This window comes from Pseudochaenichthys georgianus, chromosome 6 (genome assembly GCF_902827115.2).
Source record: "Pseudochaenichthys georgianus chromosome 6, fPseGeo1.2, whole genome shotgun sequence".
Lineage (NCBI taxonomy): Eukaryota > Metazoa > Chordata > Actinopteri > Perciformes > Channichthyidae > Pseudochaenichthys > Pseudochaenichthys georgianus.
The window spans coordinates 35,542,213-35,565,874 of record NC_047508.1 but is presented as its reverse complement, the minus strand read 5'-3'; the positions used below and the strand labels follow the sequence as shown (position 1 = coordinate 35,565,874).

Here is a 23,662-nt window from a genome sequence, read left to right as displayed (position 1 = left end):
GTTTCACAGCACACATGTGACCAATAACATTAATGGTGACTCTGCTCCATTTACACACAATGTTCCTGTAAGCCATTATTAAATAACACCTTTGATTTCCTTCAATGAGTCAGCTGTAAAAATGACAGAATTATGCCCAAAACAGTCATTTATTATGTTTAATATTTGAAACCTTTCATTCAAGCCGCATTGCACAAATGTCAGATGAGCTCAGACGTTACAGGTTTCCAATCTAAGTTCTTTACCGGCCTAAAGACTTGTTTTTAAACCTTCTGGTAATTGATACTCATGCAATTAAGCAAAGCCGCTGCATGTTTTAGCACCAAGCTATATCTAGGTGTTTATTTAAAGCCCCATGAACCATAAACTATTAACAATTGTAATGCATACTCTTTTAAGATACATACTGTTAAAATTATGTTTCAATCTACTGAGTATACATATTTGCTACAATATCTGATAATTAACCCAAATAGATAATGTTTTATGCAAACAGTAGTGTCAAGCATGTTGAGGTGCTCGTATCTGTATCTATCAATACCAACCCTTGATCTGTATGCAGTATTTTAATGTCGTACAGCTGTGTGTTACCCCACAGCGCATCCTCCCCAACAGTTGGATTCTCAATGAAACAGTTGTATTTACCCTGCCTTTCTTTCATTGTGTGTGTGTGTGTGTGTGTGTGTGTGTGTGTGTGTGTGTGTGTGTGTGTGAGTGAGTGAGTGAGAGAGAGAGAGAGAGAGAGAGAGAGAGAGAGAGAGAGAGAGAGAGAGAGAGAGAGAGAGAGAGAGAGAGAGAGAGAGAGAGAGAGTGGAATGTTTTTAGAAACATCTGTTTCCCATAACAACAGTTGATGGCAGTGTGACCTCTGCCCCTGTGGTAACAAACACTTCCTGTTCACTATCGGACAATCTTCCACTGTTTACACTGTAACCCCGTACTGACCTGTAGTGTCCATCCATCCATCCCTCTGTCCATCCATCAAATACCTAAGATTAGATAACAGGGAAACAGTACTTTAAAATGCTGTAAAACAACAACAGCTCTATCAAATCACCTTACGTATGCGTATAATTTGAGTACAAAAAATATATTCTGCAGTTGATTAGGAAGACAGTTACTGGTCAGTATGAATATCTTCTCTTTTCTCAATAAAGTTGAAAATATTACTGTCCAGTTATCTAGTTCATTTATATTCCACTTGTGGTCCACTTTTCAAAACATTACTCTGATAAGATGATAAAACTTGACTGGCAGCCCTGCTAGCCATACTACTATCTCTCCTGTGTTTGCAAATGGCTGTATCACGTATGAGGGATAAGGAGACAATGTACAAGTAACAAATAACAGCAATGGCTGTAACTATGACACAAATGTTGTGTCTTTGCCAACTTGTAACACAAATACACTTTTTTATTTAAGAGGTCTAATCAAAGTAGCTCTTAACTTATGTGTGTCAAATAAGTGCAGTGAAGTAAAACAGTAGAATATGTCCCTTTACAATGTAGTGGAGTAGAAGTAGTATGCTCAGGTAAAGTGTACTACCTCAACAATGTACTTCACACTACAGACTGTACTTTAAAAAGATGTTCACATTGAATCTTTTGGCAGAAGATGACACAGCTGTGTTTTTAAAACCAGGTGTGTCCAGAGTAATGGTTTAAAGGCCCTTTAAATATATGCATGCAGGCTGTATCATGCATCCACTTTCCCGTTCTTTGTGAGGGAAAGTGAGGGCTGTTTGTGTGGGTTGTTACATTTAACCACTGTATACACTGTGTGTGTTTGAACATGGGAAACACAACAAAAGAGTGTGTTAGTGTTTGCACACATCTGTGTTCTGTATGTGCGTTGAGAATATGGGCAGCCTAGAGGATTGTGGGAAATCTGTTTGTGTTTTCTATTTGTGAGTCTCAGGTTGTGTGTGTGTTTGCAGGGGGAAGGATGGGTGATGTTATTGTGTCTCGCGGGAGGTGTGTGTGTTTGGGTAGTTGGGGGGGGGGGGGGGTTGTTTGCAGGTCTCGTAAGTCCTCTGCTGGGGTGGTTCTGGTTAAGAAACAAAGGCGGGGGGGGGGGGGGGGTGTGCATGTGTGTGTATGGAGGACTGTGCTATCTATTCAGACTCAGGGGAAGACACACCTTCCTCAGCCGGCTCAGTATAGATGTAGAGAGGACGAGGAGGGAAAGTGGCAGAGAGAAAGTGAAAGAAGAGAAGTCAGGAGGAGAGGACAGCGGCTGAATTTGATCCACAATGATCATCACCCAATTATCACAGCGTCTCGAAAAAGGATTTTGTCATCCAATCTTATGAAGTGGCCTGAGGTAGGTGTCATCAGCAGTTCTTCATTTAGTCCAGACAGCCAGGATGTTTTATAAAAGCTGTAGTCGTCCAGATATTGCAAAGGAAATGCAGAACAGACATAAAATTCACATGCTGCTATTTTTACCAATAGTTTATCAATGCCTGGCAAAGGTCCCCTTGCTTCACTGTATGTGATGTTCCTGCTTTAGTGCAGTGTGGAATCTGTCTATTTGTGTGTTTGATCCAGAATGTTGCTTTAAAGTCGCCTTAAGTCATCTGACATCTTTGCACAGAGAACATACAACAGCATGAGCAAGACGGGGACACACAGTTCACGTGCACTGAAGCCCTTTTGTTGTTTGCATGTTAAGAAAAGTCTGTTTGCAACATTCTCTGGCAGATTAGTCCAAAATGCCGTGACACAATTCCTAAAGTAAGATGTCTGTTGCTAAAACTTTGACTTGTTGTTATGAGCTGTGCACGTACAGTGTTTTCAGTTGAGAATCTCATTGCTTTATTTTACTTTTAGATCATCCAACTTAACCTTCTGTGAGACTGAACAAGGGACTCATCTCCTACTGGAATTTCGGCCCCTGGAACAATAGTACCAGTGCAGGCGTTTGGACTTTTCTTCAGTATTGGGATGCCAGAGATGACAATGGCGATTCATTATATTTAGAAACTTAGCAGACGGACGCACAGATGTCAGACTTCCTCACCTCCCCCTCTCCTTCTCCCCCCTGCCCTCTTCCACTGCGACTACAGCGACTGGTCTCCCTCCTTCTCCATCATCCCGTCCGTCTACCTGCTGGCCTTTTTGGTTGGTTGCCTCGGCAACGGCCTGGTGTTGTGGGCCTACCTGGACCGACCCGATGGAAGGGGAAGCGGAAAGACCTGTTTCACTGGCCTGATCAGAATCAGACAGCAGAGCATTAGCAACACTGGTGGATCTCCTCAGAAGAAAGCAGATGGACCTTCATCAGAACAAAGACCCTCCTCTCACTCCTCCGCCTCCTCCTCTCATCCTCCCAACATCCCCCGTCCCCCCCCGCTCACTCACAGACTCCCTGATAGCCAGCCTGGCATTGGCTGACCTCTGCTTCCTCGTCACTCTCCCTCTGTGGGCGGTGTACACGGCCATGGGCTAACCACTGGCCTTTTGGGCAGCCCCTCTGCCAGATCAGCAGCTTCCTCACTGCGCTCAACATGTACGCCAGCGTGTTCAGTCTGAGCATGCTCAGTGTGGAGCGGTACTGGGTTCTGACTGGGAGACGCCACTCCAGCCACCACGCCCCACAGAGCTGCCCCAGCAGGGCATTGTGGGTACTTGGAGGGGGTGTGGGTGCTGGCAGGGGTGCTGGCACTTCCTGGTTTGCTGCTGCGTTTCTGTCAGGGAGCTGGACCCTGAGTCTTATTATGATTATGAAGAAATTCATCCTACCACTGACTCTGGATCAGTCATCCTCATCTGCCAGATGGATTACTCCATGCTGATTGGAGCAGATCTGGAGGAGGCGGATCGAGAGAGGGCAGAGGTGTGGTGGGCGGCTGCTTTGAGTCTTAAATCAACTCTAATTGGCTTCCTGCTTCCTCTTGTCATCTTGCTGGTCTGCTACTGCTCATTGGCCAAGCTCCTCAGCAGACATTTTGGACGGGGCCCTCGCCCTGACCGCAGGCGCCAGCAAAGACTCCTCAGGGTCATCGTCACTCTAGTATTGGCTTTCTTCCTGTGCTGGCTGCCCCTGCATGTTAATAAGACTGTCTCCATGCTGCTGGAGTTTGGTTATGTCCCGTACTCCTGCTCTTTGGATCAGATTGTACTGGCTGCTCAGCCGTACGTCACATGTTTAGCTTATCTCAACTCCTGCCTTAACCCTCTACTGTACGCTGCCTGCGACCCCTCGTTCAGGAAGAGGTGCAGGGGAGCCCTTCTCTTGTTGTGTAGGTCAAGCAGGAGGGGAGGAGAGGGAAGGGAGGGGAAGAAGGATGAAGGAGAGGAAGAGAAAGAGGAAAGGAGTTCAGCTTGTCCCACAAGAACACAAGAGGAAACAGCAGATAGGACAGAGGAGGGAGAAGAGGAGAGGCTGAGCGGGGATGATTGCTGAGATAACTGCTTGAAATTAAAGATCATATCTAATTAAACATCAAGGAGCCAGGACATCAAGTCAATGTGTTTGTTGACAATAAGGAAGGGTTGGATGTGATATGGTGTTCTGCAGTTGCTCAGTATATATCGACAAATGACTTGAGTTTCCAAGCAACTGGAAGACATTGAGTCAAAGGTCGATATTTTCTAAATAAACATCCTGATCAAATTAACATGAATGAGTTCATAAATGAAATTCCGATGTACATATTTCCCACAGGAAAGATGCCAACCCTTCCTAAAAGATAGTTGATGGTCAAATGTTATCATGACATGTGATCTGCTTTTATATTTTCATTTATACTGTGAGTTGTTTATTGACTTGTGTTGCACTGTTGTTTTTTCTATTAAAAATATTAATAATGTAAACACGTATTTGTATTTTTAATTGTGAGAAAATAAAGCACATATGTTAAACATGTGGTTCAAATAGCAAGCCAAATAAGTTCAGCTGCTAGAAAAGTAAACACATACATATGTATTGATTCTTTAAGGGTCATTTTGGTTTAACTATGTTTGTACAAAGACAACAGATATAATGGAAAGGGGGAGAATAAGTGGACAACATGCAGCAAAGGTCCACAGATTGAAGTCAGACCTCAATCAAATGCTTTAATGTCTCAAACTGGTTCGTAGTTTTAGTAATTGACCTGCCAGGAAATGACAAAATAGTCATTTAAGTTAACTACTAGTGCATTGAACAAATCAATGACTGGATGTGTCAGAACTTTCTCCAATTAAACAAAGATAAAAACTGAGGTAATGGTTTTTGGAGCCAAGGCAGAACGTATAAAAGTTAGCGCTGAGCTTCAGTGTGCAATGTTCAAAAACAACAGATACAGCCAGAAATCTAGGTGTAGTCATGGACTCTGACCTGAGTTTCAACAGTCACATTAAAACAGTTACTAAATCAGCCTACTATCACCTAAAGAACATATCTAGGATTAAAAGACTAATGTCACAGCAGGATTTGGAAAAACTTGTCCATACTTTTATCTTCAGTAGACTCGACTACTGCAATGGTGTCTTCACAGGTCTCACTAAAACATCTATTAGGAAGCTGCAGCTGATTCAGAACGCCGCTGCTCGAGTCCTCACTGACTCTAAGAAAGTGGATCACATCACTCCTGTTCTGGAGTCTTTACACTGGCTTCCTGTGTGTCAAAGAATAGATTTCAAAATACTGCTGCTGGTTTATAAAGCACTGAATGGTTTAGGCCCAAAATACATTTCTGACCTCCTGCTAAATTATGAACCATCCAGATCTCTCAGGTCTTCAGGGACTGGTCAGCTGTCTGTCCCCAGAGTCAGAACTAAACATGGAGAAGCAGCGTTCAGTTATTATGCTCCAAATATCTGGAACAAACTCCCAGAAACCTGCAGGTCCGCTGCAACTCTGACTACTTTTAAATCCAGGCTGAAGACTTTCTTTTTACCGCTGCTTTTAATTGGACTATTCACATCTTAAACTGCACTGTAACTTTTATCCATGTAATTTTTCTTTTTGTTTATTTTATTATCTTTTCTTTTTAATGACTGATTTTAAATGCCATTGTCTTAATGTCTTTCGTTTTTTGTAAAGCACTTTGAATTGCCTTGTGTTGAAAGGTGCTATATAATTAAACTTGCCTTGCCTTGCCTTACTTCAATCACTATGCAAATATGAATATAGTTGAACTACCAGCTATCAACCGCAAAGTGTAGCCTATAGGCTGCTACTCCCTACTGGTCAGATTCAAGATTCAAGAACTTTATTGTCATTATTAAGGCACAACGTAATTTATTTTGTGCTGGTCCTGTAGGTGTAACATATTATATAGAATAAAACAAACAAATAAGACTAAAATAAATGCAACAACCCTTAGAAGGTTACAATGAATACAGCTAACATAACTACACTTAACATGGTTGAGGACAATATGTACAGATGTGGATTGCACGTGAAAAGGCACTCTATTGCACATAGTAATAACAGTATATTGTACGTTAGATAACTTGCATTTTGCTATTTAAAATAAGTAATATTTCAAGTACCAGACCCCGTCCAGAGGGTGGCGGTAGTGCTCCATCAAACAGTTTGACAACCTTCATCAGACTCAGATGTCCACATTGTTTTCATGCAGAAAGAAAGGGCGGCTCGAGCTATCAGTAAACTATTCACATTACGGTGAAAGTCTGATAACAGCAGCTTAATTCATTGATTCTCTGTCCAGTTACTTCGTGCACCGCTTATATTAGGAACAGTTTCTAATTTACAGAAAGTGCTGCAGCCCGTCCGAAAAGTACTGAAGATGGGAACAGCATTGATTTACGATGAGGAGATGACCAAATACAAACTGCTCTGGGTTGAGTAAGTAATCGACATGACAGGAGTAAAGACACAATGTCTCTATGCTTATATATAAAGTGGTGTGTTCGTTAAAGTTACTGGAGTTTGCCTCGGCTAACGTTAGCTAGCTATTGGTTAATCAACGTGTGTGAATGTAACGTTATCTTTCTGAGTCCAAAGGGTGTCACGGATTAGTAAATGTGTGTTAAACAGAGTGCAGGAAATGGTTAATAGTTACTTTAGATAAGTCATTCGTTTGTGCCTTCAAGTAATGGTAGAAACTAGAGTTGCGGTTTGTTGTAGCTAGCCGGGGTGGTTATTGAGGAGCACCCTCATTTTATCAGTATTTATTTATTAAAAAAAAAAAGTTCTAAAATATCTTTCTCATGCGGTTTATTTGTTACATTGCACCCAGTGCTCTTTGCCCGCTGTCTCCTATTGCTATGTTAATGTAGTGCAGTGGTTCTCAAACTTCTTCTGGCATTCCCCACTTTGAACAGGTGGGGAATGCCCAGTACTCCTCTTTTTCAGTTTTTTTGCAGTGTATATATTTAGCACATTTTAACATTATTATATGCTTACCTTTAACATTTGTGGGCTGTTTGGGTCTGTGGGACCCGTTTTCAGTGAAAAGAAAATGTATGATTTTTTTTTTTTAAATGTTGAAGTTAAATGCATCAATCTGGTGCACTTTGAGCACAAAATGAATTTATGGATACATCTCTCAACACTCTATGAAAGGGAGCTGTATACTTTTCAATAATCCAAACATCTTTAGAATATGATCAAGATAACAAATCATTTAAACTTGTGTATTCTTATCTTATGTTACCTAGTTAGCATTCTTTCTTTTTATTTATGCATTACTAATCACTCCCCTTTTAAACTGTTTACTGTCCTATAGTAGCCTACACATTGGAATGATTTCTTACTTTATTTTGTACTAGGCTATATTAAATAGATAAAGGTGTGTTTTCTCTCTCTCGGTCTCTGTCTCTGTGTCTCACTCGCTCACAGAGGCTGTGTGCTCCTCCGTGGTGATGATGACTTGCGTTAAAAAATAATAATAAACATAGGCCTATTTGTAAAGCGGGGGGACACAAACGGGATTTCGAAAAGTGTCACGGTTAAACTCCTTATGAAGTGGTGAGGTGCCGCTCCACATTGCTTTTCTTCCTGACTGCAACGCTGTTGTGTCTTTGTGTGAGAGCGTTTCACATGTGTGTATGAGAGATTTTTACATATGTCTGCAAATGACTTTGGTTTCAGTTGTGTGCAGGGGCGGATCTAGACAAATATTCATGGCGGGGCAAGAAGGTGGCAGGAGATTTTGAGGGGTGGCATCCCCTGACAGAAGTATATGCTGATTTTAAATCGCAATCATATCAATCAATTAGGGGTGTAACGGTACACGTACCCGTACTGAAATTATTCGGTACGGGCCCTTCGGTTCGGTACACGTGTGTACCGAACGAATATAGCGTTAAACGTAAAAAATTGAGAACATGAACAACGTTCTGGAAGTAATCTCAGGTATATATCATAGAGCGACCAAGTCATTTAATTGGACGAGAGGCATACTATGAGAGCTGGTCACAGGGATGCGTTCAAATGTAGTCAGTAATTTGAGGAACTGTCGAAATGGCGAATGCCGATAAAGTTGAGCTGAAAAATCCTCCAGCATCATTGAAGTCTCCGGTTTGGGAACATTTTGGTTTCGCAGTTACGTACAAGGATGACGGACAAAGACAGGTGGACCGAACCAAAGATGTTTGTCGGCATTGTTCAACTAACATTGCGCGGCTGGCAATACATCACACTCATTTGAAAAGGCATCACCCGAATGTGAATATCACCGGTACCAAAAGAAAAAAGACTGAAGTGCAAACCTAAATCCCACTAGCATGTAAGCCTCCACCACTCGCAGAAAGTTCAGACCGAGCCAAAGCTATTACAAACGCCAAATATCCTTATGTTAGCAAAGCGCTACCTGGCTGTATCTGCTGCCACTGTCCCTAGCGAGAGGGTGTTCTCCACAGCAGGAGACATTGTTAGTGCCAGCAGATCTGCCATTTCAGCAAGCAATGTGGACAAGTTCATCTTTCTTTAAACAACATGAAAATACAATGACAAGCAAGTCCTAATGTCAAGCTGGCTGCTTAGGTAGTACAGTTCAAATACAGATTATTTCAGTTCATCGAAATGCTGCACCTTAATGTTTATTTTATTTGTATTTATTTGAATACATTAGTCACAGTTTAATAATAATTAAAAAAAAATATTTAATGTTTTGTGATAATTTTTTCTGCTGTACCGAAAACGTACTGAACCGAACCGTGACCTAAAAACGAGGTACGTACCGAACCGAAATGTTTGTGAACCGTTACACCCCTACAATCAATGTTAACTTGGAAAGCCACAATACTAATATTTTAACTCAATCACATAGGTGATATTATTGTGGCACATCAGTAAAGCCTTACAAGGTGGCAGACGTAATTTAATGAATTTTAACTGAATGAGTTTGTCTCATTCTTAGACCAGCAGGGGTACCAAATCTATGCAAACTGCTGCAATAAGTACATTAATTAACTGTCTCATCGATGTTTGTCTGAATGAATATGATACTATTAACAATCATATTATTCCTATCAGCTGTCAATCACTGTTAATAAATAATAATAATAATAATAGATTTAATTTGTTAGCGTTTTTACAGGTGCTCAAAGACGCTTTACAGATATAGTGAAGAACTGTTATGATTCACATATTCATTTATTATTGAATAAACTATATTTTTTGGAGGAGTTAATGATGAATGTTCATCAAGATGCTTGCTCACCCTCCTTCAAATTTGAAAAACAAGTAATGATATCATTATTGATATACAGTTACAACCTTGACTTTACATCAGAAAGAACAAACATTAAAGAAGTGACTAACTGCATCAGTTAGGGTTAAAAAACGTGTATTCAGCTAAAACAAATACATCGCTGCAGTTATTATCCAGTGGAAGGTCCTTACCTACTGGCCTAGTTAAATCAAAGTGGTTACTTTCTGTTGGCTGGGCAGTGTAGTTTTACACACCGTCTTATTTTACTTTTTCAGGACTTAAAACTGTTTTTTGGGGGCAGACCCCCTCAAAGAAAAAATATATATACACGAATACAAGGTCATCATCTTAACGGTTCGTTATTCTCATCGAGTCATCCGTGAGCAGAGCATCAAGTTGGCATGTCTATTACAGCTGAATGTGGCGATTACTATTTTGTTCAGCAAAACGCTTCACAAACTTATTAAGATCAACAGCTATAGTGCGTTTTGATTCAATGCTGAGTACAGCCAAACTTGACATTCTCTTCTCTGTCATTGTAGACCGCAACTACCTCATTCCTTCAGTGCTTGGGTCCGAAAGGCTTCTCGTTTTGCGCCGTCCCCCCGTTCAAGTGAATTCGCCACCAATCATATTTCCACTCTCGCGCCAGGACCGGGGGAGGGGTTACATGACGTGCATCTTGTGCTGCATTCACTTGCACTCGGACATTAGAGACTTTCTCTCATAAATGTCCGATGAGCCACAACTTTTCTTTCAAAACAAAGATGCCAACTGGGGTGGCAGCTGGGTTGGCAAGGCTATTGTTTAGGGTGGCAGTTGCCACCCCATGCCACCCCGGTAGATCCGCCCCTGGTTGTGTGTGTGTGAGCAGGCTCGGATTGGCCATCAAGAGATTCGGGACTTTTCCCGTTGGGCCACTGCCGTTGGTGGGCCGCTGGCTCTGGCATAGGTGGGCCGTGGACTTTCACAGCGCCGCTGCGCCAGTACCGCATCCGCCGCCGCAAACACCCGCCGTTGCGAGGCTCTGGCGGCTCCGGCAGGTCCGGTGCAGCGGTGCTATGAAAGTCCACCACCGTTGCGAGGCTCCGGCTGTAATAATCCACTACCGCCCGTGAGGACCCAGGTTCGATTCCGGCCTGAGGTCCAATTTTTATTTTATTTTTTAAATAAAAAAAAATTATCTCCCGTTCATCGCGTCCATTCGCGACCCACCTATCACATCTCTGCGCCCCACCAGTGGGGCGCGCCCCACACTTTGAGAAACGCTGATGTAGTGCAAATGTATGGACAATTAGCATTTTATTATTCAAACTAGCTTGATCTGTTGAGCCACATGTTTAAGGAGGTATTGGGCTCTTTGTGTCTGCAATATGGTCATTTTTGCACATTTATTATACACACATTTCTAGGCATTTCCGGCCCCAATTCATCTTGTTTTGTTTTTTTAAATACTACATTTTGTATTTGTATTAGTCAGGGTAGTATCCAATTGTTTTGAGCTTAATTTCAACCCATTTTTTTCTTGGTATTTTAGGATGCCTGTGCACAATAGGTGTTAAAGAGAAATGTTTTAACCACTACTGACAAAAAGACATGTACAAATGATGTTGAGTTACAGATCAAAACAACACGAAAATAGAAATCTTAATATCATACTACATGGAATATAATTTAGATTTTTTTTCTCTCCAGCCCTGTATGTAAGATCGAGGTACCTGAGCGTCTGATAGTGAGTTATGAAGCTTTGAAAAACTCGGGTCTTGCTGATCGATGCGTCTCTGTACCTGTCCGCGAGGCAACAGATGAAGACATCCTGCTGGTTCACAGGTCAGTCATTGCTCTTCCTCTGTGTGAGGCTGACATAATATCCCAAAGCCACTCAGCTATGTGCTTTGCTACGTTAAAAGTGAGGAGTACTTGGAGGCGGTGAAGAAGACCCCCTTTATGACTCTGGAGGACCTGCAGAAGTTGACCCTGCAGTATGGGGACGTCTACTTCCATCCAGTAAGTCGGAAACATACTTTTTCTTATTGAGTGGTAGCTATTATTATTATTATTTTTAATATCTATTAATACTCCTTTTTTCTGTCCTAGAACATCTATCACTGTGCCAAGCTGGCTGCAGGCGCCTCTTTGCAGCTGGTGGACAGTGTGATGACGGGGAAGGTGAGGAACGGCATGGCTCTGGTCAGGTGAGAGAACAAGCTGATATTAACGCTGATGCTACAATTCATGTGTATGAGTCTATCTCTTGTACGGTTGATGGTTTTGTTCAGATTGAATGCTGAAAGGTTTAGTCCATGTATTGATAGGTTGATAGGAATGTCATTATTTGATCATATCTCTGATGATTTAGACAGTGTTTTTACTAATGCTTCATGTCAAACTAAACACTTTCTGCACAGTCTCACTAAGTAAATCGATTATAATATGAACAGCTGGGATGAAACGTGAACAACAATCGGTATTCATTACAATATTTTCTTAATTAAAAAATGGTAAATGATAATATTGTGGAATAATCAGCTAATAAGTAAATCTTAGTAAATCAGGGCTATCTGATCTATTTGAGAATGTTGACATTAATACACTTTTAAAGATAGTAATGGGATTCTTAGATTGAATATCATTAAGGCAGCCTTTACCAAATACCAGCTATTCTTTTTTTAGCTTCTCAGATTCATACATTGACTTCCTTTTCTACTTTTAATATCATAATAAACTAAATACTAAGCGTTTGTATGTCATCATGCTTTCGTTTTCTGTATTGGCTAAATGATTGATCAATTCCTGCAAATACACCCTGACACGTAAACCCCCTTCCTTTCATTTCACAGACCACCCGGACACCACAGTATGCGCAGTGCTGCCAATGGATTCTGTGTGTTCAATAATGTGGCCATAGCAGCTCACTATGCCAAGCAGAAATATGGGGTTAAAAGGTATTTCTTGGTTAATCCATTCAAGATCTTCTTTATAATTTGGGCCAAAATATACGTATTTACTTTTTAAAATATATTTCCAGGGTGTTGATAGTTGACTGGGATGTGCATCACGGCCAAGGGGTGCAGTACTCTTTTGAAGATGATCCAAGGCGAGTCATTCCTCTTGACTGAAGGACCTGAATTGCTATCTGGATGTTTTCCTCTATCATTATAAATGATGCATACTACATTGTTATTCACAGCGTGCTCTACTTCTCATGGCACCGCTACGAGCATCAGAAATTCTGGCCTCAACTCAGAGAATCCGACTACGACAATGTTGGCAAAGAGAAAGGAGAGGGATTCAATATAAATGTGCCGTGGAACAAAGTAAGTAACCACAGAAATACTTAAAAGTCACAGTTTTTAATTTGCTAGGCCACATTAATTGTTTTATCTTTTGTATTTACTGAGAGAATAAGTTGAAGGAGAAGTGAAACAATAATAACAATTAATTTCTTTATACAATTCAAGAAAAGTATGGCAATTAAGTTAATTATCCATCATCTAAATTGGTTAATCAAATAATTATTGAATGTATTTAAAAAAAATTAGAATAAACTCTTATCATACGTTAATAGTCCGCAACATGGTCTTTTAAATAGCTTTTTTTGTCTGACCCCCCGGTAAAAAATAATGGTAATACAATAAAACAAACAAGCAGCGTTACTGATTTTTTTTAAAAGCTGAAATCTGAAAATATTGCTGTATTATTTGCGCTTGATTTAAAAACATTTAATCCAGTTATTGAATAGCGAATTCATTTGTGGCGGGTAATCTCATAAAAAACCCTTTTATTACTGATTTCAAATGAGCTTTTACATTTGAATGTTTTTATAATGGTTTCCCATTGTGCTGTTTCAGGTGGGAATGAAGAACAGTGACTATCTCTCAGTCTTCTGTCACATGCTCCTGCCAGTCGCATACGAGGTAAGCCAATTTGAAAGAAATCCCATTTAGCTATTAAATGAATGTTAATATATTAATCATTCTGCATTCTTTATCGCAGTTTAATCCCGACTTGGTCCTGGTGTGTGCAGGCTTTGACTCGGCCATCGGCGACCCAGAGGTACAGAAAATGAAATAATGAAGCAGATATGTGTGTGCACTCATGTCCTGTTGCGCTTCCATCTAATGAAATGTGACTGTTCAGTGTTTCCCACAAAATTTGATTCTATTTGTGGGCGACCCCCCCCCCGCCCTCAAATAAGAAAATACATGCGAGTTCATGGCTGCTGTAGCAGACAACGTTTTTGTTGCTCTGTGTTGCGTTGTTAATGCGTGAGACACACCGGAGTTGAGGATCTGTGGGGTTTATTCTCCCAAAAATATAATTTACAATTTAGCAGACGCCTTATTCCAAAGCGACTTACAAAGACCAATTACAGGGACAGTCTCCCTGGAGTAACTGAGGGCTAAGTGCGTTACTCAAGGGAACCCTAGTAGTGGTGTTCCAGGCAGGATTTGAACTAGCAACCGTCCGATCATCAGCCCACATCACTATCCATTAGACCAGGGGTTCCCAACCCCCGGTCCGCGGACCGGTACCGGGCCGCGGAGGTGTTACTGCCGGGCCGCGATATAGCTGTGAGTTTATCGTAATATTTGCAGAATTATAAATATATAAAAATATTTTATCATAATATTTTTTTCAAAAAGTGTTTAATGTTCGCACCTATAGCCTACCAGACATATTATTTCATCCAGTAGCCTAACCGTTGAAAATGGCTTTTATGATGTTCCGAGGGATTCGGCGGCTCAGCCTCTCGTGCTCACGAGAAAGTTACCGGTGCGCCAAGTAGGAAGAGGAGCGCACAGGAGACAACCGTTTAATTGCAGACTGTTATGTTTATGTGGGGAAATAGCAGTGCATACATTATTTGAGATATATTTCAAACTCGGACTTCATTTTAAGGACATGTCGGCCAGCACATGTAGAGCTATATGTTTATTTTATTAGCTTTTCTTTTTAATGACTGATTTTAAATGCCATTTTCTTAATGTCTTTCATTTTTTTGTAAAGCACTTTGAATTGCCTTGTGTTGAAAAGTGCTATATAAATACACTTGCCTTTGTTTAAGCACCGGATTGGCAAAACAGGAGAGTAAACCAGTCTGCCTTGATCTATGAATTCATGTCCGGGACTCTCACGGTATCTGCTGCCCGCAGCTGTTTATAGAAGGAACACCTCCTTCACTTCATGAAATGGCTGCAGGCAGCATCAGGAGGCAGCAGGACGTATAACTCCGCTCAGCACCAGCGCGCCGAGAGCTGTGCCTTTTTACGCACCGCCTTCGCTGTGTTTACCTTCATCAGAACAGCGAGTGACTGCAGGCTGCTACGTGTTAACCACACACACACACACACACACACACACACACACACACACACACACACACACACACACACACACACACACACACACACACACACACACACACACACACACACACACACACACACACACACACACACACACACACACACACACACACACACATATATATCTCTACACACATCGAACTGCTCGATTACTCCCCCTTTTATTAGTTTTATGAAGGAGATGTCCAGTCACCAAGGCGCATGATGTGTGTGTGTGCTCTGCTCAGCTCTGTGTGTTCGGTGTGTTTGTCCGACACCGGCATTTGTTTTCAAATGACCATGAACAGTAATTTACACACATCTGGCTAACTCCATAGCCTATATTGTTCCCAAAATAAATTAGTTTAATCTTAATCTCGATGTAGTGCTAAATGCTGTCGGACGTGCACCGGAACGAACGTCACTATCATAATATCTTCTGAAAACAAATGCCAGTGTCACACACACACACACACACACACGCACACGCACACGCGCACGCACACACACGCACGACCGGACATCTCCCTCGTTTTCCCAGCATTCACTGGATTATCCGTAAATCATACAAACAAAACCAAAACGTTGATTTATCTGTTTTCCCGTTTTGGTTTAAAAACTGAATAACGTCCGTTTTTTGGTTTTCCGTTTTTCCGAAAAACCAAAAAACGACACCGGTTCTTTTTTAAACGTTGTTAATATGTTTTGGATGCATATTGTTCTAGTATTTGTTCAGTCTGTTACATACAATTAGCCTCTGTTGCTACCTGCTGGTGAGTAAATATTAAAATCAGTTAAAATTGACAACCGGTCCGCGATTTTTTTTTTTATGTATCTGCCGGTCCTTGGCACAATAAAGGTTGGGAACCCCTGCATTAGACCACCAACAAAAAAAGGTTAAACACAGGGTTCGTACGGTCATTGAAAACCTGGAAAAGTCATGGAAATTTAAAATGCAAATTCCAGGCCCTGGAAAAGTTATGGAAAACAATATTTTTCCCAAAGTTTTGGAAAAGTCATGGAAATGTAACTAAAGTTGCGTCAAATATGATTTACATGTTATCTAATCGTCGAAATAATCTGCGGTCGCGAGCTGTTATGTGCCATCATGACGCGCATGGTGTTATTTTTTAATCTATGAAGCGCGAGCTGTGTGCTCGAGTCTTCCTGCCTGTCGGCTGAACTCTGCTGCTCCGGGATGAGGGTCAGCTACATTATCTACGGTGTGTTCGTTAACTGTGCGGAGTCACTGTGGCACACGACACTGAAGTTGGCTTCCGATTCAGAGCATCCGATTCGGCAGTTAAGGGGAAAGTTAAGGGACATTTAATTTACAGCGCTGAGCGAACAATCCTCCGTGTTTGAACCTCTTAAATCGCTGCATAGCCGATTTATTTGGACGGAATTATCCTAGAGAGGCTAAAGATTCTTTATAACACAGTTTCAGATTTGTGAAACCTTCATTCTATTTGTGGAAAATACAAAAAGGGAGATTTCAGTGCTTTTTTCACATGTAGACCAAATTAGACCAGGTCCTGATCTAAAACCACTAGACCTACACATGAAATCTGGACTGGATGATCCCAGATGGTCTAAAGATTCTTTATAACCCAGTTTCAGATTTGTGAAACCTTAATTCTATTTGTGAAAATACAAACAGGGGAGATTTCAATGATTTTTCTACATGTAGACCACATTAGACCAGGTCCTGATCTGAAACCACTAGACCTAGACTCATCAAATCTGGACTGGATTATCCCACGGAGGCTAAAGATTCTTTATAACACAGTTTCAGATTTGTGAAACCTTTATTCTATTTGTGAAAATACAAACAAGGGAGATTTCAGTGCTTTTTTTTACATGTAGACCACATTAGACCAGGTCCTGATCTGAAACCACTAGACCTAGACTCATCAAATCTGGACTGGATTATCCCACGGAGGCTAAAGATTCTTTATAACACAGTTTCAGATTTGTGAAACCTTTATTCTATTTGTGAAAATACAAACAAGGGAGATTTCAGTGCTTTTTTTTACATGTAGACCACATTAGACCAGGTCCTGATTTGAAACCACTAGACCTACACTCATCAAATCGGGTAAGTTTGGACAGCTAATTAAGGAAGAATAAAGTCTTTACTTCTCAAATTTATTATAATTTTTTGTTGCAAATAAAAATTCAACATATGTAGGTATACTTATATAAACTTACAGTAATGTATTTACAGTTGCAGGCAAAACATTTCAACAGGAAATTAAATATAGTCTATAACTAGCATTGTTCAAGTTTACTTTAAGCAACAAGCTTTGTTTGCCTAATTACAGTATGTCCTCTTGAGTACTTGCTTGGAATGTGAAAAACATTGCAAGATTAGAAAATAACACTTTGGTAACAATGGTATGAGAAAGTTGGTTCATTGTAATCCTGTCTTCTCTCAGAAAAATAATTGCTATTCATATGTTGCTTTAGGACAAAGCAGCAGAAGCTGTTCAAAATGGATGAAAGACTGAAGGTTAGCCTTTTTCTTTATCTCATGAACCTGAATTCCTTTCATTTTTTTGTTTGCTATGAAACAGTATTTAAGATACGAAAACTTTGTAGCTAAAGAATTATCACCTAAATGAGGAGCATACACTTATTTTTATTTATTTATTCATTTGTTTAACAGGTTTCTTCAACTTGAGGCAGTGTTCACGAGTCCTGGTGTTATAATCCCGTAGTGGAGTAGAAGTACACCATGTACCTCTGAACTGTAGTGGAGTAGAAGTACACCATGTACCTCTGAACTGTAGTGAGTAGAAGTACACAATGTACCTCTGAACTGTATTGGAGTAGAAGTACACAATGTACCTCTGAACTGTATTGGAGTAGAAGTACACAATGTACCTCTGAACTGTAGTGGAGTAGAAGTACACCATGTACCTCTGAACTGTATTGGAGTAGAAGTACACCATGTACCTCTGAACTGTAGAGGAGTAGAAGTACACCATGTACCTCTGAACTGTATTGGAGTAGAAGTACACCATGTACCTCTGAACTGTAGAGGAGTTGAAGTACACCATGTACCTCTGAACTGTAGAAGAACACCATGTACCTCTGAACTGTAGTGGAGTAGAAGTACACCATGTACCTCTGAACTGTAGTGCAGTAGAAGTACACCATGTACCTCTGAACTGTAGTGCAGTAGAAGTACACAATGTACCTCTGAACTGTATTGGAGTAGAAGTACACCATGTACCTCTGAACTGTAGTGGAGTAGAAGTACACCATGTACCTCTGAACTGTAGTGGAGTAGAAGAACACCATGTACCTCTGAACTGTAGTGGAGTAGAAGTACACCATGTACCTCTGAACTGTAGTGCAGTAGAAGTACACAATGTACCTCTGAACTGTAGAGGAGTAGAAGTACACCATGTACCTCTGAACTGTAGAAGAGTAGAAGTACACAATGTACCTCTGAACTGTATTGGAGTAGAAGTACACCATGTACCTCTGAACTGTAGTGGAGTAGAAGTACACCATGTACCTCTGAACTGTAGAGGAGTAGAAGTACACCATGTACCTCTGAACTGTATTGGAGTAGAAGTACACCATGTACCTCTGAACTGTAGAGGAGTTGAAGTACACCATGTACCTCTGAACTGTAGAGGAGTAGAAGAACACCATGTACCTCTGAACTGTAGTGGAGTAGAAGTACACCATGTACCTCTGAACTGTAGTGCAGTAGAAGTACACCATGTACCTCTGAACTGTAGTGCAGTAGAAGTACACAATGTACCTCTGAACTGTATTGGAGTAGAAGTACACCATGTACCTCTGAACTGTAGTGGAGTAGAAGTACACCATGTACCTCTGAACTGTAGTGGAGTAGAAGAACACCATGTACCTCTGAACTGTAGTGGAGTAGAAGTACACCATGTACCTCTGAACTGTAGTGCAGTAGAAGTACACAATGTACCTCTGAACTGTAGAGGAGTAGAAGTACACCATGTACCTCTGAACTGTAGAGGAGTAGAAGTACACAATGTACCTCTGAACTGTATTGGAGTAGAAGTACACCATGTACCTCTGAACTGTAGAGGAGTATAAGTACACCATGTACCTCTGAACTGTAGTGGAGTAGAAGTACACCATGTACCTCTGAACTGTATTGGAGTAGAAGTACACCATGTACCTCTGAACTGTAGTGAGTAGAAGTACACCATGTACCTCTGAACTGTATTGGAGTAGAAGTACACCATGTACCTCTGAACTGTAGTGGAGTAGAAGTACACCATGTACTTCTGAACTGTAGAGGAGTTGAAGTACACCATGTACCTCTGAACTGTAGAGGAGTAGAAGTACAAAGTAGCAAAACATTGAAATACTTAAATAAAGTACAAGTATCTCAAAATTGTACCCAAGTATAGTACTTGTTGAGTGTATGAACTTAGTTACTTTACACCACTGGCTATAAAGATAGAAAGACTAAGCCTTGCACAGAGGCATGACAATACATTTTCAAAATGCTCAACAGTGCTGCTAAAATTATAAACTGACTGCTACACAATTTAAATAAATGCTTTTATATATTTCTATTAGATGTGACTCTTTAGCGTTTCTGTTATTATTGACACTGCTGCTTTAGTTGTTCTGACTGCTAACATCCTGTTATTCCTCATTTTAAAGCCGATATTCCGTGGGATCGGGGGGCTCGGGTCCTTGTCACCTTTTTCATACCTGATGAGTTTGCATCCCTGACTACCGTTGCTTCAGCGTGTAGAAGCTAGTAAGCCTACTATTTGATTTGTTTTAGATAGGCACTACATGTTTCATATGCAGACCTTATTTTCCTGTTCCATGTTCAAATAAACCATTTTCAGTGGTCATTTTTTTTTGGTCATGGAAAATGAGGTAAAGGTCATTAAGAAGTCATGGAAAAGTCATTGAAAATCATTGGTGAAAAAGTGTATGAACCCTGTAAACAAGAAAACAATAATATTTTTTTTAAATTATTTGTATGAGATTACCCGCCACAAATGAATCAATGTATGGGAAACACTGCTGCTGTAAAACCCTGTGCCCTGTCTGACTAAACATATTTAGATTTTCTTTATTTTCAGGGTGAAATGCGTGCCAGCCCGGACATCTTTGCCCACCTCACTCACCTCCTGATGAATCTGGCAGGGGGGAAACTGTGTGCTGTGCTGGAGGTCTGGCCACGCACTGAATATCAACACATGCATATAAAACGATTTCACTTACTCACTAACACCTGCTTTCCTGGAGACGACATTAGTTGTTTTGTTGTTTGTCCCATTAACCAAGTCTCTAATCTATTAATACATGTATTGCTTGTGCATATTTATGTTACTCTTCATAGCCAAGGGGAAGTCCTGCATATTGCTACCATCCTGTTGGAGGGGAAATGCTGTTGTGAAATGTTTATTATGTGCTTTGTTCCAGGGAGGATACAACTTGACTTCCCTCCCCCAGTCTGTGTGTCAAACTGTTCAAACTTTGCTCGGAGATCCTGCGCCTCGACCTGCAAACCTCGATGGTCCCTGTGTAAGGTGGGTCTGGTCGTCAGTTAGATGTTCCATGTGTGAGTGTGTTTTCTAACTGTATTGAATAAATGTTTTTATTTTCTCAGTGCACTTGAGTCCCTCCACTGTAGCCGATCGGCTCACAGGAAGTACTGGTCCTGCCTCAAACACGCAGGTATAACATCCACATTATTCTTTTAGAGCTATTCCTTAAAAGGGGAACCTACTTTACCCACAATTCAACATGGCTTCTGACAGTTTGGTCTAAGATTCAGGTGCATATTGTTAGAAGGCTCAATCAGACATAACTTGGACTTTTCACCGCTTTAATAAGTATTTCTTTCATCTTTCTCCAGCTGAGCCTCCCACCTCTGATCTCAGCACAAAGCGTCCTCAATTAGCAGAAGAAGAAGGAAAAGTGGAGAATGGAGAAGAGAAGAAAAGTGCAGAAGAAGAGGTGTGGCCCGAGCCCCTGAGACGTGTCCCTGCTCCTGTCCGCACAGCTTCAGTCCTCCCTGATGGCGTGTCCTGCCCAGAGGGGTGTGAACTCTTCAGCTCATCAGATGACCCGGTCACAGCCAGCAAACTCGGGTAACATTATATCATAATCAACTTTATTTCTTAGTTAGGCACAACATGAGTTTATGAGAGAAAGAGATGAATTCAAAACAATATTTATAATCATCATTTCATCTTGATTTGTATACAAACGTGTACTTTCTTCCACAATAAGGGAGAATTTCCCTAACGATGACAGCGATGCTCTCCCAGCCCTCTCCAGTCTTATTGCCCTCGTGGAGAAAATGGAGAGGAATGAGGTACAGTCTGGATACTATTTGTCTCTTGCCAGGATGTGATCTGCTCCAAGCTGATGCCATTATATTTAATTACCTCCTTGCAGATCTGCAATGGCTTGGCTTTGGTCCACAACGTCACCATGGCGATGACGTGTGTTGTCCAGCATGCTGCAACTGCTCTCAGCAACCGGTAAAGTAATGTGGATCTAATCCATTATGTACAGTGCATTTTTTAACTTGAATAGCTTCATATTTAATGAACTTGTTCCCACTTTCTCTTCATGCAGGGTGTTGGTTGTATGTGTTGGAGACGTGGTGGTCCCAACTCATCACAGAGAGGATGGGTAAATATAATTTCTGTGTCCCTGAATATAACTTTCTGATACAACTTATCCCTCTTGAGCAAATAAAAAAAACATTTGTCCCAAAGATGATGACAGAAATCTTTCTATCTTTAGGAAAACACTCCTGGTGCACTTCAGCAACAAGGAAGAGGAACAGAAAAGCAAATATCATATTCCTGTGTGTCTGAAGAAGGTACTGTACTTCATCTGGAGCAATGGATACGATAATCTGGATAATTCTGTCATATTGTCAACATGACGCTATTGTGGCCAACATATGGCTTAAGTAATATATCTAAATGTTTAACCCTATATACTTTTAATGTAAACATATACTGTTTTAGGTTTGGCCATAAAACACATTTCACCATTGCTTCAACATTATGACCCCGAGGTTGAGATTTCACAATGTACTTTGGAGTATTTAAGTAATTATCCTATATATTGAAGTATTGCCGTCATGGTTGTGCCCCTCTGTGAATAAGTGTTTTAAGTGCAGGGTATGTGTTTGTTATTTATTTGTTATCATGTGAACACGTCCTGTGTGTTTGTCTGTCCCCCCCACAGGGCTGCAGGGATGTGTCCGGCTTCATGCTGGCTGTGCTGGGCCTCCTCCTGCCTCTGGGGTACGAGTATGACCCCAGTCTGGTCCTGCTGGTCCGGGCTCCAGACGGCGGGCTGTGTGACGGAGCCTGGCAACAACTAACGGGCCTGCTGCAGGGCCTCGCACAGGGACACACACTGGTGCTGATGCAGGTAAGGAAGGCTGGAGCAGGTTTGATAAAAGTACAGACTGGGACAGAGTTTCATTCAGTCCCCAGGGTCAGGACCAAACATGGAGAAGAAGCTTTCAGTTTGTATTCACTGCAGAACACGGAGAAAAGTTGACTTCCACCATAACTCTTTTTCTCTTAAATTGAAGCTCAAAACTTATATTGTTGCCACTGCTTTTTCCAAGGTCATTAGATCGTATACCTCTGCACCTCTTAAATCTACAGTATTTCTACCTAAAAAATTTAATTGCGTTTTGTGCCTGAAATCTGCTAAGCTTTAATAAACTTCCTTACAATTAATGAATCCTTGATAGTGTGGAAATACAACTTCATTTGCGGGAAATATAAATAGCAGTATGTAATTATCTTTTATAATTTCAGGAAGGTGAGAGTGTGTGTGTTGGCCCCACCGCCTCCTCTCTCCTGGGGGAAGCGGCCCCCTCCCTGGGGAAGCTTCCTGCTCCTCTACCGGAGGACGTGGAGGCGTTGGAGAGATTAAGAACCAGACTGCAGGTGGACTGGAAGCTGCTGCAGACTACAGGTGAAATCGCAGCAGCAGCAGCAGCAGCAGCAGCAGCAGCAGCAGCAGCAGCAGCAGCATAAATAAATAAACATGACACATAATGTGACACCAACAGAGTTTAAAATGACTTGTACTTTAATAATATACACTTTTGTCTCCTAAAACAGCACCAGAAACTGAAAGAGGAGATGAGCACTGAAGCCGATCCTGCTCCTTTAATTTGAAGCAAGTCAATCAAAGGTGTTGATAAAACGTTGTATTTTTGCAAGGTTTTATTGTCCAAACAGAACTTCAATCATTCCCATTGTGCCTCTTGAATAAACAGATTTTTGGACATGAACCTCGTGATAGATTGTCATCTTAATTTGTAGTGCTTACGATTACTCAAACTAAATTAAAACATTTTTATTTATCTTGTTAGAGGTTTATTAACATCACTCACATCTTTGAATACTATATAATACAATACCGGTTTATGTTATGATACAATTGTGATTATTTTTATCTCCCTACATTTCAAAAACAGATTTCTTATTTCTTTATATTTTTCTCAAATCTCTGTCAAAACATTTTCTCATTTATTTGTTGCCTGATTATGATACAGTCAATTACTGTTTGCTAATTTTGTAAAAGTGACGAATTTAAGGATGTTACAATTCTGAGAAACTACATTTATTTCGCAGTTTCTTCAGTTTACCATTCTGCATGGTGAGTTTTATTATAAAGTACATTTCTGGTAATT

The 23,662-nt window shown here is 40.8% G+C and overlaps 2 protein-coding genes across 2 annotated transcripts; both read left to right on the top strand.

Moving 5' to 3' along the window:
• The first annotated feature begins 1,859 nt into the window (after window positions 1-1,859).
• On the top strand, window positions 1,860-4,407 carry aplnr2 (apelin receptor 2). The gene is given in 6 exon segments (XM_034085818.1): window positions 1,860-1,889; window positions 2,982-3,344; window positions 3,346-3,447; window positions 3,449-3,634; window positions 3,636-3,686; window positions 3,688-4,407. Coding segments are annotated over 6 exon segments (1,452 nt in total).
• A 2,122-nt stretch (window positions 4,408-6,529) lies between these two features.
• On the top strand, window positions 6,530-23,260 carry hdac10 (histone deacetylase 10). Its single transcript, XM_034084227.1, has 20 exons — window positions 6,530-6,798; window positions 11,306-11,440; window positions 11,521-11,617; window positions 11,708-11,805; window positions 12,451-12,555; window positions 12,639-12,707; window positions 12,801-12,927; window positions 13,462-13,527; window positions 13,607-13,666; window positions 20,061-20,150; window positions 20,404-20,510; window positions 20,591-20,658; window positions 20,840-21,074; window positions 21,217-21,301; window positions 21,385-21,470; window positions 21,568-21,624; window positions 21,739-21,817; window positions 22,192-22,380; window positions 22,779-22,938; window positions 23,088-23,260. Exons 1-20 carry the CDS (start codon window positions 6,740-6,742, stop codon window positions 23,117-23,119), a joined length of 2,004 nt encoding a protein of 667 aa, XP_033940118.1. The 5' UTR covers window positions 6,530-6,739; the 3' UTR covers window positions 23,120-23,260.
• The last annotated feature ends 402 nt before the right edge of the window (window positions 23,261-23,662 follow it).